This window comes from Guillardia theta, assembly GCF_000315625.1.
Source record: "Guillardia theta CCMP2712 unplaced genomic scaffold GUITHscaffold_30, whole genome shotgun sequence".
Classification (NCBI taxonomy): Eukaryota; class Cryptophyceae; order Pyrenomonadales; family Geminigeraceae; genus Guillardia; species Guillardia theta.
Genome location: NW_005434644.1, coordinates 138,044 through 151,696, shown reverse-complemented (window position 1 = coordinate 151,696; position 13,653 = coordinate 138,044). Strand labels below are relative to the sequence as shown.

At 52.6% G+C, this 13,653-nt stretch overlaps 4 protein-coding genes across 4 annotated transcripts; 3 read left to right on the top strand and 1 right to left on the bottom strand.

The window, feature by feature from the left end:
- Positions 1 to 5: 5 nt before the first annotated feature.
- GUITHDRAFT_107616 (hypothetical protein) lies at positions 6 to 1,423 on the bottom strand (the record flags this gene model as incomplete). Its single annotated transcript, XM_005833335.1, has 3 exons — positions 6 to 553; positions 612 to 774; positions 827 to 1,423. The coding sequence occupies 3 exons, from the start codon at positions 1,421 to 1,423 to the stop codon at positions 6 to 8; spliced, it is 1,308 nt and encodes a 435-aa protein (XP_005833392.1).
- An 800-nt stretch (positions 1,424 to 2,223) lies between these two features.
- On the top strand, positions 2,224 to 4,350 carry GUITHDRAFT_107615 (hypothetical protein; the record flags this gene model as incomplete). Its single annotated transcript, XM_005833334.1, has 12 exons — positions 2,224 to 2,242; positions 2,393 to 2,481; positions 2,532 to 2,577; positions 2,673 to 2,764; positions 2,814 to 3,139; positions 3,193 to 3,217; positions 3,270 to 3,314; positions 3,379 to 3,492; positions 3,537 to 3,602; positions 3,660 to 3,730; positions 4,162 to 4,215; positions 4,275 to 4,350. The coding sequence occupies 12 exons, from the start codon at positions 2,224 to 2,226 to the stop codon at positions 4,348 to 4,350; spliced, it is 1,023 nt and encodes a 340-aa protein (XP_005833391.1).
- A 2,531-nt stretch (positions 4,351 to 6,881) lies between these two features.
- GUITHDRAFT_107614 (hypothetical protein) lies at positions 6,882 to 8,378 on the top strand (the record flags this gene model as incomplete). The annotated part of the gene is made up of 8 exons (XM_005833333.1): positions 6,882 to 6,988; positions 7,041 to 7,357; positions 7,413 to 7,605; positions 7,661 to 7,756; positions 7,807 to 7,879; positions 7,931 to 7,981; positions 8,030 to 8,062; positions 8,124 to 8,378. The coding sequence occupies 8 exons, from the start codon at positions 6,882 to 6,884 to the stop codon at positions 8,376 to 8,378; spliced, it is 1,125 nt and encodes a 374-aa protein (XP_005833390.1).
- A 1,242-nt stretch (positions 8,379 to 9,620) lies between these two features.
- GUITHDRAFT_86681 (hypothetical protein) lies at positions 9,621 to 11,377 on the top strand (the record flags this gene model as incomplete). The annotated part of the gene is made up of 10 exons (XM_005833332.1): positions 9,621 to 10,107; positions 10,152 to 10,239; positions 10,300 to 10,426; positions 10,477 to 10,538; positions 10,655 to 10,733; positions 10,779 to 10,829; positions 10,944 to 10,983; positions 11,032 to 11,099; positions 11,150 to 11,219; positions 11,268 to 11,377. Exons 1-10 carry the CDS (start codon positions 9,750 to 9,752, stop codon positions 11,375 to 11,377), a joined length of 1,053 nt encoding a protein of 350 aa, XP_005833389.1. The 5' UTR covers positions 9,621 to 9,749.
- Between the last annotated feature and the right edge of the window lie 2,276 nt (positions 11,378 to 13,653).

Sequence of the window (13,653 nt, the reverse complement as noted above, 5' to 3'; positions counted from 1 at the left end):
GCCCGTTACACACTGACGTTGCTGAAGAACTTCTTGATGGACGTTGGTTTCTCCGGTTGCACAATCTTTCGCTTGTGGTTGATCTTGTTGCCGTCCGATGTCTCCGTTGTCATGCTGGAGTGAAGGCTCGCTCTGGGTGGAGGGTTGAAGCCAGTGTGCACCGGGTGAATGTTGATCGTCCCTCCCATCCCATCTGGCCCGCTGCGAATGAATCTCCCACCGTTGTCTGGATCGTTGGAACGGACCACCTGCCCTTCCTGTGGCCTCAGCAGGCTCCTGCCTTTGCTCTTTCCCTTGATCTTCGTGGTCGTGGTTGAAATGTCACTGTTCAGCATATTCTCTTTGTCTTCAACATCGGTCGCGTCTGGCCGCTTCTCAGCTACTGCCTCAGCAATCCGAGACCCAACTCGATTGTCCACCGGAGCCGAGGATGTGCATGGCCGATCAGGGGGATCCAGCTCTGGTACCTTCCTGTTAGCCATCGAAAACTTTGGTCGGTTGTAGTCCGCCAGCCTTGCAGACGGTCCGTGATCGATGGCCCTCTTGCGTTCAACTGGCAAAGGAGTCAGAAAGCAGCCTGCAAGTCAAGGCAGACGTTTTGAGGTGCTCACGTTCTCCTCGCAGCCGCTGAATCTCTTTCTGCATGTCGTTGGAAGTTTCCTGCAGCTTCTTGAAGGCGGTGTGGCGAAAATTCAAGATCTTCTTGAGCTCTACAAGCAAAGTGTCGCCGGAGTTGTTCCTCTGCAGATCTTCCAACGCCTTGTCGTCGTTTCCCTGGCAACATTTGCAACTCACAGGTTTGCATGCATTGACGAGATATGCATACCTGTTGAACAAGCTGATAGCAATTGAAGTTACTCTGCATCCTTCGCAGCTTCACAAGCTCTGTTTCCATTGTTGTGGCCTTCTCCAAACTCCTTCTCATTTCCGTTTTGCATGCAGCAAGACTCGATTGCGTTTCATTCAGTTTCTCCCATAGCAGCGATGCTTTACGATGCTCACTCTCACTGTGTGTCGCTAGCTGCTTTACTTTGTCCTCAAGCTGCGCCTTCTCGGTACTGAGATTCAAGTTGGAATCTCTTTGAGCCTGAATCTCCAACCTTAGCTCCTGCTCAACGGCTCGAAAATAATTTCTCTCCTGCAGCAGTTTCTCCCCCAGGGCCTTTTGGTCCATGTCGCCAACGTCGTCGATATGGTTTATTTGCAGCTGACGGTCAAGAATATCGGGCAAATATATCTTCACCATCCGCTTGTCCGACCTGTTCTTGTTGGAAACATCAAATGTTTGCTTGCAGATCGGACAAGCTTGTTTCGACAAGCCACGACGGAACCAGTTCTTGACGCATTCAATGTGAAACACATGCCCGCACATGAGAGCTGCAATCTCATTGTTCAATCGTTCCGTGCAAACAACACAATCCATCTTGAAGCAGCGCAAGATCAAATTTCAGATGCAACTTTCAGAACTAGTATTTGTTGCACCAAAGGGTTTCAAATCGCCGAGACATGTCCTGCGAATTCAATTACCAACACGAAAACACAGATCAAGTTTATGCATGGTGAGATCCCCCCCCCCACACAAGGTAATCTCACAAGGTTTAAACCCAATTTTCAATCCTCACATTACAGTTTCACTCCCCAGTACATTCTCGAACATGATCTCTTTCTTGCAAAGGTGCATACACGACGCATCGACAACCTAACATGTAAATCATGCTTTCTCTCGCAACATTCCTGCGGCCCTGCTGGTCTGGCTCATCGTCTATTGAGCAACAGGACGATAACAGTGCTCATGCTTGTTTCTCTCTCACATCTTTGATCTATCTCCGCATTTATCTCGCTTACCATCTCCGTCCTCCTCCTCCCTCTTCCTGCTCCTCCTCCTGCTCTCTCCCCCTCTCCTCCTCCTCCTCCTCCCATCTCGAATCACGCATACCTTGGTTTTGGCGCCAGGAACTTCGGAAACTGACCGTTACAACATCGTTAAAAACCGTTGTTCCTCAAGTCGTTCTAAATCCGTTATCCTCCAAAGATATGTAGTATCACAACGTTTCGACTAAAAAATATTTTAAAGCGCAAAAGTACGTAATCGGACGGGGCCTCCCTGAATGCAGGGAGCGGCGAAGTGGGGGAACGAGGGAGGGAGGGAGGGAGGGAGGATGCGGCGAGAGGAAGATCGGTGTCAGAATGGAACCCATGCCTTGAAAATCGACTGTGATCAGAATGGGAAGCAGGGCAAGAGGTCAGAGAGTGAGCGAGGGTAGAAGAGGAGAAGGTACATTTCATGGAGTTAACTCCAGGATGCTTAGAGTTGACTCTTAGCAACACTCTGGTCCTGATCTTTCCCGATGTGAAGCCATCTCTGATGGTGGTTTTTGATGGTTTGTTTCAGGAATGGTGCATTTGGAGTTTGACGCCGGCCATTCCACGGCCATCCATCCAGAGGAGCTCGAGGCAGAGAAGCATCCACATATCACTGACGTGCGTTTCTTGTGTGCTGTTTGTGCTGGAATGACGTTTGCTCTCCGCAGTTCAAGACTGTGATACTTCAAGATTGCCCTTTACCAAAGGCAGCAGGTGATGAATGTTTTTTTCCCGTCCTGTCACCACTCTACATCGCCCATTCCCCGTTCCTGCACGATAATGCCGGTAGCTGGTCTTACCACGCGCAGATCCCAAGGAGACCGAGAATGACAAAGTAGACCCCATCTTGATTCCTGTGACGGATCAAATTCTGCACCTACGAAAGCTAGGACAGGGGGCTGTATGCTTTCATCGTGGTAGATGACCGAGTTTGATTATTCCATGCGCAGATGGGCGAGGTCTTCGAGGCCGAGTGGAGAGGCAAAAGAGTTGCGTCAAAGCGTCTTCTGCCGCAGTTCTGCGAGGATGCTGCTTCCAACAGCTACAACGATTTCCTGACTGAAGCGAAGATCATGTCCATCGTCGGACCACACCCGAACGTGGTGGACTTCTACGGCCTGCGGGACGTACCGGGCGAAGCTCCGATCATCCTGCTCGAGCTTCTGGATGGCCCGAGTCTCGGAGATTTCCTCCGTCGGTTTGAAAAACGAGGGTCGTGGAAACCCAAGAGAGCGACGATCGTGTCGTGGATAACGTGCATGTTAGATGCTGTCAGGTGAGGGGTAGAAGGGAGAGGAGAAGGATTCTGACTTCATATCGTTCCAACAGGCATCTTCACGATAGAGACTTTCCTGTGAGACAATGACGACCGGCTTGCATTGTCAGTCCTTGACGTCTTGTTCTAGATCTTACACCGTGATATCAAGCCCGACAACCTGCAGCTTTCCGAGGTTCTGCCCTCCTTCACATCCCCACTCCCCCTCGTCGCTCTGCTGTGATGCTGGTCGCTTGCAGGACCTCAGGACCCTGAAGCTCATCGACTTCGGTGTTAGCAGGACGATAGCAAAGGCCGGCATTCGCCGTGAGATGAGCATGTGCACTGGAACTCTTCGCTACATGTCCCCTGAGGTCAGCCAACTTGATCACCCAGCTGGGGTGACCGCCCCTGTCAGGTTTACAGCACCAAGACGTTGAAGGGGAACTATGGGGTCAAGGCCGACATCTACTGCTGTGCGCTGGTATGTGCGAGCCCGTTGCTCATGTTTTTGTCGCCGTCCCGACCGTTGGTCCTGCAGGTCATGTGGGAGATCTGCACGGGGCAGAAGCCCTTCACGACACCCAAGGAGCTCTGCCTGCTGAAGATAGAGTGAGACACGAGCCTTGCCCCTGCTCCCTCCGTCCACTCCTCTCACGCATTCCAGGACCTGTCACTCGACTCTCCGGCCTCCCATTGAGTGGGTGGGTCCCTTTGTCTGTTCATGGACTTTGCTTGCTGCTGTGACTGATCCTCCTTGTCATGCTGCAGGTTGAGTGGAAAGAGCTGGCGGAGCTGATCGTCAAGTCTTGGGATACGGAGCCTTCAGTCCGCCCGACAGCCAAAGAACTCCTGCTACTGGCAAGTCACCCGTCCTCTATTCGCCTCCTTCTCCTGCTCCAGCTCCAGCTCCAGCTCCAGCTCCTGCCCCTGCCCCTGCTCCTGCCCCTGCCCCTGCTCCTGCTGCTTCTCCTCATGTTGCTAGGTCTTTTTCGCTTTTCCCTTGTATTCGTCTCTCAAACTTCCTTGACTTTCCACGACAGATTGCACACCTTCCCGGCCGGCCCTCACCTGAAGAAGACCCTCAGCCTCGACAGGTAACAGAGGCTTCAAGTGAAATTCCGTCGGCACCTGACTCTCAGCCTCCTTGTCTCAGCCTTCCATTCAGTGTGGAGCTGCATGCTCCATACAATGATGAGCCTCAGGCCAGCGCTGCCACTGGCCACCGCTGACAGGAGGATGAAGGCTTCATTCAAGTCACTGCCAAATGACGAGTTGCGAGTCGTGATACATTATTGAAGTTTGCTAGCTACCAGGCTAGTTTTCAGGTTGCTGAGGGTTTTCCGAACTGAGTTCAATGTCACAGTAAGTTGAAACTTACTAGTATAAAGTTCATTACACTGTGTCCTCTTGAAGGACTGGAGTGAGTCCCGGTGACACTGTTCACATGCCCGGCGCCCGACTGGTTGGACGGGCCAGGGGCCGGCGCCGGGTGCCACCGAAGCCTGCCAGTGGGCTCAGGCCCAGTCCAGTCCGGCGGGCCTCAGTGACACGCCGTACGGTATCTGATGAATGTGGTGCGGTTCCTAATATAGAACTGAGTTACCTAATCGAGTTTCAGCCGAGACTAAAATACTTATTAGGATGCTCCGTACTCCGACGATCGTCTGCCGGTCAACATTTGGACTTTCAGGGGGGTAGGGTGCTTAATACACCCGTACCTTACCATCATCATAAGGGAAGAAGAGTGGGTGGGTGGAGTCAGAGAGGGGGATCACCTACGAGGGGTAGAGCCTGCGGTCATGCGATAGGCTGCGTCGAAATGTAGCTTTACCCTCTGCAGCGGCAACAGCTGCCCTCCTGCTCCTGCTCCTGCTCCTGCTGTTCATGATCCTGCTGCTGCTCCTGCTCCTGCTGTTCATGATCCTGCTGCTGCTCCTGCTCCTGCTGTTCATGATCCTGCTGCTGCTCTTGCCCTTGCTGTTACTCCTCGTTCTGCTGCACAATTGCAATCGAGCCTGCTCCTCTCCTCTCTCTCCTCTCCTCCCCTCTCCTTCGCGCCACTTCTTCCCTTCATCTGTAGCTGTACGTTCCCTGATTCACTTGATGGATGCCTGACAACCATTACTGCCCAGCACGATTGACCCCACTAATCTCACCAGTGTCTTGTATCATTCAAGTCGTCGCAGCCGATTCACCATTGCATCCTTGCATGAACTTACCTTGTCAATCCAAAGCCTGTTGTAGCTCACGTATTCTCCCAATTTTGCTCACTCGTTCGCCACCGTCACAGGCGCGAGCAGGATGGGCTTTCAACCCTTTGACAGATTTTGAAGCGAGTGCGTTCTTGCCTTCCACTGACTCCAGAAGAACTTTGACTCGGCCTTCTTTGCAGTGACGCACAGCGACTTCGACCTGCTGCTGGGGAACTTCCTGCCACATCACAACCATGTTGTGAATGATGAAGCACGAATGCACACAAATCACAGTGCACACGTGAAACAAGTGAGTATATACAAGAGGGATGGAAGCGCAGGATTTTCCTTCGTCAAATCTTCCCTGTACGGTCCATGCCAAGTATATCAAGTCAACCCCCACGTAAACTCATGAAGAGAAATGCTCCGGCGTCTGACACGTGGCTGATTCGAGGGCCCTGCTTATGGCATCTTAGAGAGTGGAAACTACATCCACGAGGTTCAGGGGAGTAGTATCTACAACCTAAACTCGGACGACATCGCAAGGTCAGATCGCGCAAGAGGTTGTACTGAGAGTTATAACGTCAGATCTCAGATTGATTGTGGATGTGACGTATTGTGTCGTGCTGACCGTGACCGACACGCTGCCTTCTCAATTTGTGAGTATCATCGTCAAGAGTGCATCTGTTCTCTGCACTCCTCATTGATGAGATGGAAGGTTGGAGTCCCGAAATCGAGCCCCTCGCGCAAGAGCTCTCAGAGCAGGAGGAGTTCAGGAGCTCCAGAAACTTCTCAGCCTGAGCATGAGAGGTACTCAAATCTCTTGCAGGTTATCCGACACGCTGCAAGTTGTTCCTTGTGAGTTGACGTCTAACAGCACACGCGCGAGATCCTCGAGCGTCACAAGACCTTCTTGCAGGATGCATGGAAGGTGCTGTTTGTCTGCAGCAAGAATGTTGTTCTGACATGATGTTTTCGCTCGACAAACAGCCTCCGTTTGTTGATCTCCACCAAATCCCTTTCACGTGACCTCCAGCTCTCTCTATCGGCTCACCTTGCTCATCTCCTTTGATAGTTGTGAAGTCGTTTGGGATCCCACACTCCGCGATCTTGCACGAGGTCTGTGTTCCCGCCTCGAATCTTGATCTACCGGATTATGACCTTTGTCTCAGACAACAACCCTCCATCCAATTTACCAAGAATGCTCTGGCCGAGAAGTGACAACAACAGTGAGTCCTCAGGGTTCGATCAAACTTAAATGTAAATAACTTTCATCAGATCCCGTGGACCCCACCATCACTCGCAACCACCAAGAGGCGGGAAGGATGAAGGGCCCTGATCTGTTCGGAGTTGGTTTGAAGATCTCTGCTACAAGACCATACTATCTCATTGGCAGGCGAGTTCACTTGGGACGCTGTCTGCGATTTCCTTCTGACTGTGGCAACAGTTCGGCTCGTTCTTGCCAAATAGATGGAAGGCGGTTTGTGGCGATGTCAGGAGGTCAAAAACGTTTTCATTTGTCTTGCAAGGTGCTTACTCCGTGCTGCCAGATCGCTTGCTGAACATCGATGGCATTCCGGCCAACGTTTGTTCAGAGACCTCCAGTTCCAATCGCTGAGTCTTCTTTTACAGGACCTTTCGTTAGAGGAGATACGAAATCTCATGCTGGGACCAGGTGGGAAGCAGGAAGGATGTCAGAGTGCAAGGAGACTTGACAACTTCGGCAGAGCATACAAGCGTCTGCATTACCCTACTCAGGAGCAAGCTCATCCAAGAGTTTTACTTGTACAGTCTCACTCGCACCTTCAGACTTGTCCGAGGCCACTGACACTAGCGATGTTTCTCAGGCAGCGGGTCATCTCAGTGGAGGAGAAGTCGATCCGCCGACAGTCGTTCCATCTTGATCAAGGATCAGACAAGCATATCTTCCCGCTGTTCTCCTCAGTCAACTTGTCGCCCAGCTCAAACCATGTAAAGAACACCTTGCCAACTCGTCCCAACAGCTCCACCACGACTCCTCGCATCCTCAAGACTCGCCCCAAAGGTCAGATGCCGATGCAACCCCTCTTGAGTCTTTCCCAGCTCACACTTTCCTGCAGATGTGCCATCGGCTCCGGCAGAGAGCCCAGCTGGCAGTTTCCAAGCAAAGGCCGACTTTGTGTGGTGGGCACCTCCCAGCATCCTCCCGCCGTCCAACCTCAACTGCTGTGAGTCCCCGCAAAAGATCACGTTGCCTGCCGAGGAGAACCCCAAGAGGCACAGCCAGGAGAGTCTCGCCATGGACAGCGCAAGGTCATCCCTACACTCCTCTCTGTCTCGCCCTCGTGCTGACTCTCAACCCCTCCAGAACGCCAGAGAAGGCTTCCAGTATCACCGGGAAGAGCCCTTCCAACAAGTTCCGCAAGGAGGACTTGACGGCGCTCTTCGACATGAAGGATTGGATGTGAAGTATCCTCGAGCCCCTCCCCCGGATCTTACACGCATCCATGGCAGGAAGATGCCGCGCGTGCCCATCCAGGACTCACCCCACGAGATTGAGATGCGCCTGATGCAGCTCAACACCGTGGTGATCGTTTCTCTCGCTTCTGCTCGCTGCCCCTCACTCCTCCATGTGCAGATGAAAGAGACAGAAGGGGAAAAGAAGGACCTGGAGAGCCGATTCAAATATGTGAGAGTGATCCTCCCGCTGCTCCCTCATGCGCTCATTTCCATGCAGGCAAACGCCGCCAGGATCGTGTCGACACTCAAGGTATCCTCTCCTCTCCTCTCCTTTTTCAGTGCCCCTTGCCAGAATCTCACACCATGTGTAGACCCCTATGGAACAGCATGCCCCCCCGAAGGCCCCCATGCTCTTTCCTCCCACGCTCTCTCCTCCCACGCTCTCTCCTCCCGTGATCTATTCTCCCATGATCGCTCCTCCCGTCATGTCTTCTCCCGCGATCTCTTCCCCGACGTCCTTCCTCCAAGACGAATCCAAGTTGAGACCTGCCCTGGTCTCTCCCCCTCATCAGAACGGAGGTCACGTGTACATCCACAATCGCAGCATCTTCTATGAAGCTTCTTGATTTCTCTGTCTTACCATGCTCACAACTGCGATGCTCACAACTGCGAGCAAGCAACTAAGCACGTTCTGCACTTTCCACCTTCATGCATGGAAGGGAATCAAACAAGGGAACGCTTCCATCGCCATCGCCATGCTCCTCGCCGAAAGACACGAAAGAGTGGAATTGAGATTTGTAGCTCATCAAACTTTAATCTTTCAAAGGCCAAATTAACTCGAATAATTTGAAACAGTTCGGGACATCATGAAATCTACTTTGCTGGTTTGCGCAAGTACCCCTACCCTACTTTCTTCTAACACCACCCCCTTTACAACCAGCATAAACCCCTCATTCTCACACCTGAGCACTACCCCCACCCACATTGAGCCTTTGAACATCATCATCCTACATCACCCATTCCAGGGAACATTCCGCTCTAAAACTGAAATATTTAAAAACCATCAACATAAATCGATTTAAATGACGATATGATTGCTTTTCGAATATCATATCCCTTTTTATGGATCAACATATATTTAATTTTGTTAAAGGACAGGTTTTTGCAATGATTTGTTCTTTAATATATTTTTGTGATTATTTATAACCATAAAAAGCTTACAAAGCAATTTATGTGCTGACAGCAGCGGCATGCACGTTCAGCCGCCTCTATCCCCCTTCCCTTCCTCCTCCTCCTTCCTCCCTGTAGCTCCCTCCTCCCTGCTTCCCTCATCCTTCCCTCCTCCTCCTCTCACTGCTAACCTCCTCTTCCTCCCTTTCCACTCTCTCCTCAACTTTTCTTCTCATCGCCGCTTCACCGCCATGTACATTCCGTTAAAAGTGGATCCTTCATGCACTCGAAAACGATCCCTGCGATCTTGGCTGTTCGCTTCCCACCTTCTTAATTTGATTTTTCCCTTATGTGCTGGATGTCTCCTATTGACATTCTGCATTATTCGCTGCTCTTGTCCTGATCGTGTGCCTATCATGGGGCCAGAAGGCTCCGAAACTTGCTCGTTGGCTCGCGTATCGCTACCTCTTTGTCTTGCCGCATGCCGCATTACTTTCCCACGGACCACACGCGATTTGATATTGATTATATTTGTGTGTGAATTCCTCTCCTCCTACGTTTCTTGTACCATCACCGCCCCCAACACAAACCGTACGAAATTGAATCCTTTTGAAACAGTCGCAAGAGCAGCTGGTTTCTGTGTATTATCTATTGACGCTCTGACCTTGATTGACTGCAATCACTGATATATGAGTTGCAGATGGCTCGTTTGCGATGACATGGTTTCTTCCTGCCTGCATGCCATAGCTCCGAAGTGTACGTGTAAGGGACGACAGGGCATCCTGTTGTGATTGTCTAATTTTACCTGGTCTGTGTTTATTGCGAAGATGAATCGAGGTTGGAAGCGTTTCCTTCCCTTCCTGCTCGGATTCGCGTTCTCCCTTCAGACTGAGTCCATGGCGTCGCTTTCTGTGGAGCAGCCGGCGGGAGCCGCGTGCTTCTGCTGGTTCAGACCAGCGCTCTTGGAGGGGAATAGGTTGCGAGGGATACCTATGGGGGTGAAGGAGAGCCGTGGACTGAAGGGACGAGAGAGTACCTGCTGGCAGATGCTACACGGGGGGGATCGTCATGCTGATAGGAGAGTTCGAGCGAAGCTGAGCCACATCAGTTCGTTCCTGAGCTCGGGGAAGAGGTGGATGGACGGGAAGCTGCCGACGAAAACCTTCGCGTCCACGATCTCAGGAGGTTGTTGCCGTCTCGGCAGGAAGGAGGAGCTGATCTGAGTGCAGGCGTGTGTACGGATGGCAGCGACGATGAGTTTCACTACCCTGAGGGGTCCACCAAGTTCATAGCTGAATGCGAGCTGCCAACAGACAGGTGAATAGCGACCTGCGATCTTGCTGTTTCCCTTGCTCGAGCTGATTTGCTCTTTGCCAGGGGGGTTTTCCGCATGAGAGCATATCGATACAAGGGGGCGAAAGTCGTTATCAGGGAGGGGGAGCGGGTGTTGGAATGGACGGAGATGGAGCCTGTTGTTATCTACAAACAAGCGAAGAAGTTTGTGGTGAGACGGTTGATGAGTTGGCAGTCGGCCTTTTAAACTGGCGTGTGCAGGATCCTGTGGCTGTCAGAGTGCACGATCAATGTTACACCTCTGAGGTTCTAGGGTCGAAGAGGTGATGATGCGACGAGAGCGAGGGAGTCGAAGGGCAGAGGAGTGGAAATGGAAAAAGAGGAGGGAGCGAGGGAAGGAGGGAGGGAGGGGCAGCTGTTCTGATGATCGGCGGTGCAGGTGTGACTGTAAGGAGCAACTGGACCTTGCATTGGATTACATCAATCAGTTCGGAGGAGCGTTGATCTACATGCCTCAGGTGGCGTTCTGCTGAGATTAACGACGTTGCTGACTAGTGTTGCAGGAGGGAAGGGGGATCGGATTGGCAAACAAGGTGGCGGCGTACCATCTCCAGGTACTTGATGCTTCTTCGCACCTCCCCCTTTCACGTTCTCTCCTTTCCTCTCCCTCTACCCCCACCGGCTTTGCTCTCTCGTGGCGAAGACGATGATGTCGAGACGTGATGCAGGACGGAGGGCTGGACACTGTGGATGCCAACAGACAGCTGGGTGAAGGAGGAGAAGTCTGAAGCAGTGCACTTGGATGACGGGGTCGAGCAGGTTTCGGAGACGATGAGAGGAGCTACGAGTGTATCCCTTACATCCTAGAGGACATGGGTATCAAGGTGACGCAGCGTCTGCGCGCTCCTGCCAGCTCTGAGCCGCCGTGTGCTAGTCCATTCAGCTCATGACAAACAACCCGTTCAAGATCCGCCAGCTGTCAGAGCTAGGCGTGACCATCGCAGGTGGTGGAGGGGAGGGAGTTGTGTGGAAGGGCTGAGTTCTGTGGCAAGGGACCAAGCCCCATGTGGTCAAGCCCAACGTCTACAACGAGAAATATCTCCGTGCTAAGGTGATGTCGAGGGATGGGAGTTGTCTTGTTGGTGTGCTAAGATGCCGTTGATAACTCCTAAACCCTACGATCTCTCACCAGTGTGTTTTGGTGTTGGCGCTGTTGTTTGCTACACACATGATGATGATGATGATGATGATGATGACTGTCCTCATCTTGCCTATGGATCTCCGCCCTATCGCCATGGTGACGCAGCGAGCAGATCCTTAGGATGTCACACGCGATCGAGTTCGACCAATGGCCATCGGAAGCTCAACGGAGCGACGAGAAGGTTCTTGACTAGCAACGTCAAACTTTCCTGATCGCCGTCAACCGCCAGGAGTCTTCAGTTGTCGAGTCCAACGCCGAGATCGCCAAGTTCAGCAGGAGAGCAGAGTCGTCCAGGAACATCTCAGCTGCTGGCCAGCTGGCTGTCACCCGCGCCATCGCTGCTGTGTCTTCGGGATCCCCTGTGATGGTGAGGGAGTGGGACTGAGTTTTGCCAGTGATGTTGACGCTCTTCTCAACTTTTCTCCTCCTCCTCCCCTCCTCCTCCTCCTCGCTTGATCCCCCTCTCCTCTTCCCTTCCTCTCCTCCTCTTCTCCTCTCCTCCACCTCCTCAGATCTTGGATCGCGAGAGCAAAGAAGGAGTGCTAGTCGCTGCTGCTGCTGCCGTGGACGAGCGGAGTCTGTCAGTGATGATCAAGCACGGAGATGTTCTCCTGGCCCTCATGGTCCGCGTTCTCGTCCGTCACCTCCCTCCTCCGCTTCCGCTTCCTTTCAGCTCTCTCCCTCCTCCCCTCCCTCCTCTTCCTCTGTCCTCTCCTTGAACACCTCTACCCCTCTGGATCCCTCGCTCCTTTTCTTCTCTCTCCTTCCATCTTTTTCCTCCTCCTCCTCCTCACTGACGCTGCTGTCCACAAGGGCGAGAGCTACGACAAAGTTTTCCCAGCTGGAGGCTACGAGGATCGGCTAGTCAGCATCCCGAGATTGGATGATTTCTCAGCTGATCGCCGAGTTGAGATCTTGAGATCGATCTCCAACGGCTCCCGAGCTCAATTGTCACAAGTCATGGCAAGGAGGGTCTTCCCAACAAGTATGTGCCCCCCCCCCTCCCCCATCGTTCTCCTCCCCCTCCAGCTTCTCCTACTTCTCCTTCTCCTCTCCATCCTCCACCTTCCTCCTCTCCATCCCCCTCCTCCTTCACCTACTTTTGCTCCTGCTTTCTCTTCCTTCTCCTTCTCCTGCTCCTCCTTCTCCTTCTTCTGCTCCTGCTCCTGCTCATATTCGTCGTTTACCTCCTCTCATCTTGACATCACCACCATCTCTGCTTCTCTCTGTCCTCGTCGTCTTTTTTGACTGGATGCCACAGAGGTGGAGGCAGACGATTCGAATCCTTCCGTCTATCACGCTGCTCTCCAGCTCGTGAGGTTGTCAGGTAAGCCTTATCGTGCCATGCGAGAGGAGGCGGGAGGATGGAAGAGATGGGTTGTGCAAGGAGCAGGAGCAGGAGGTGGAGGTTTTCAAGGAGGAGGAGGAAGAGGGAAGGTGACGCAGCTTGTGGCATCAGGATCTTCGGATGTGGCAGTGATGACAGATGTCATCTCGAGCGACAGAATGCAGAAAATGAGGGCCGAGAGGTGAGAAGGAGGCGGCGGTGGGAGAAGAGATGGTGGGAAGGGCGATAGACGGATGCAGGGAAGGGCGAGGGAGGAGCGAGGGAGCGAGGAGCGAGGAGGAATAGGTCTAGACTGACAGTTTGTGACTTCACAGCTGGTCGAGTTCGCAGTGACGAATGGGATCATCACAATGACTAGTAGCGACATCTTGGAGTATAAGACTTGAAATCAATGAAATGTTGATGTTGATAGACTTATACTGTGGGCCTTTGAACAAACTGACCAATCGTGCTACACGTTGAAAGCTTCGAGAGACTGGAGCAGCAAACACACACGTTGAGATCTGCTCTCACTAGCATACACGTACAGCACGCTCCTGCTCTGACAACTCACACACTACTTTACTCAAAAACCTCTCTGCACTGGAATCGCACCCGCGCTGTATGATTATTGCTGTCCTGCTCCCGTCGTACTATTTACTTGTCCATAAACTTTTGCTGTCCTATAGATATTGTAGCTATTAGAAGCGAGGTGGGCGCGCGCTCGGGGTAACCGACGAAGAGATGGCGAAACTAGCAAGGCGGCAAGAGAGGGGTGGGGATGGGAGGCAGGAGGAGCAGGAGGAGCAGGAGGAGCAGGGAGGGAGGGAGGGAGGGAGGGAGGGAGGGAGGGAGGGAGGGAGGGAGGGAGGGAGGGAGGGAGGGAGTCGTCTCCTCCACTCTCTCACTT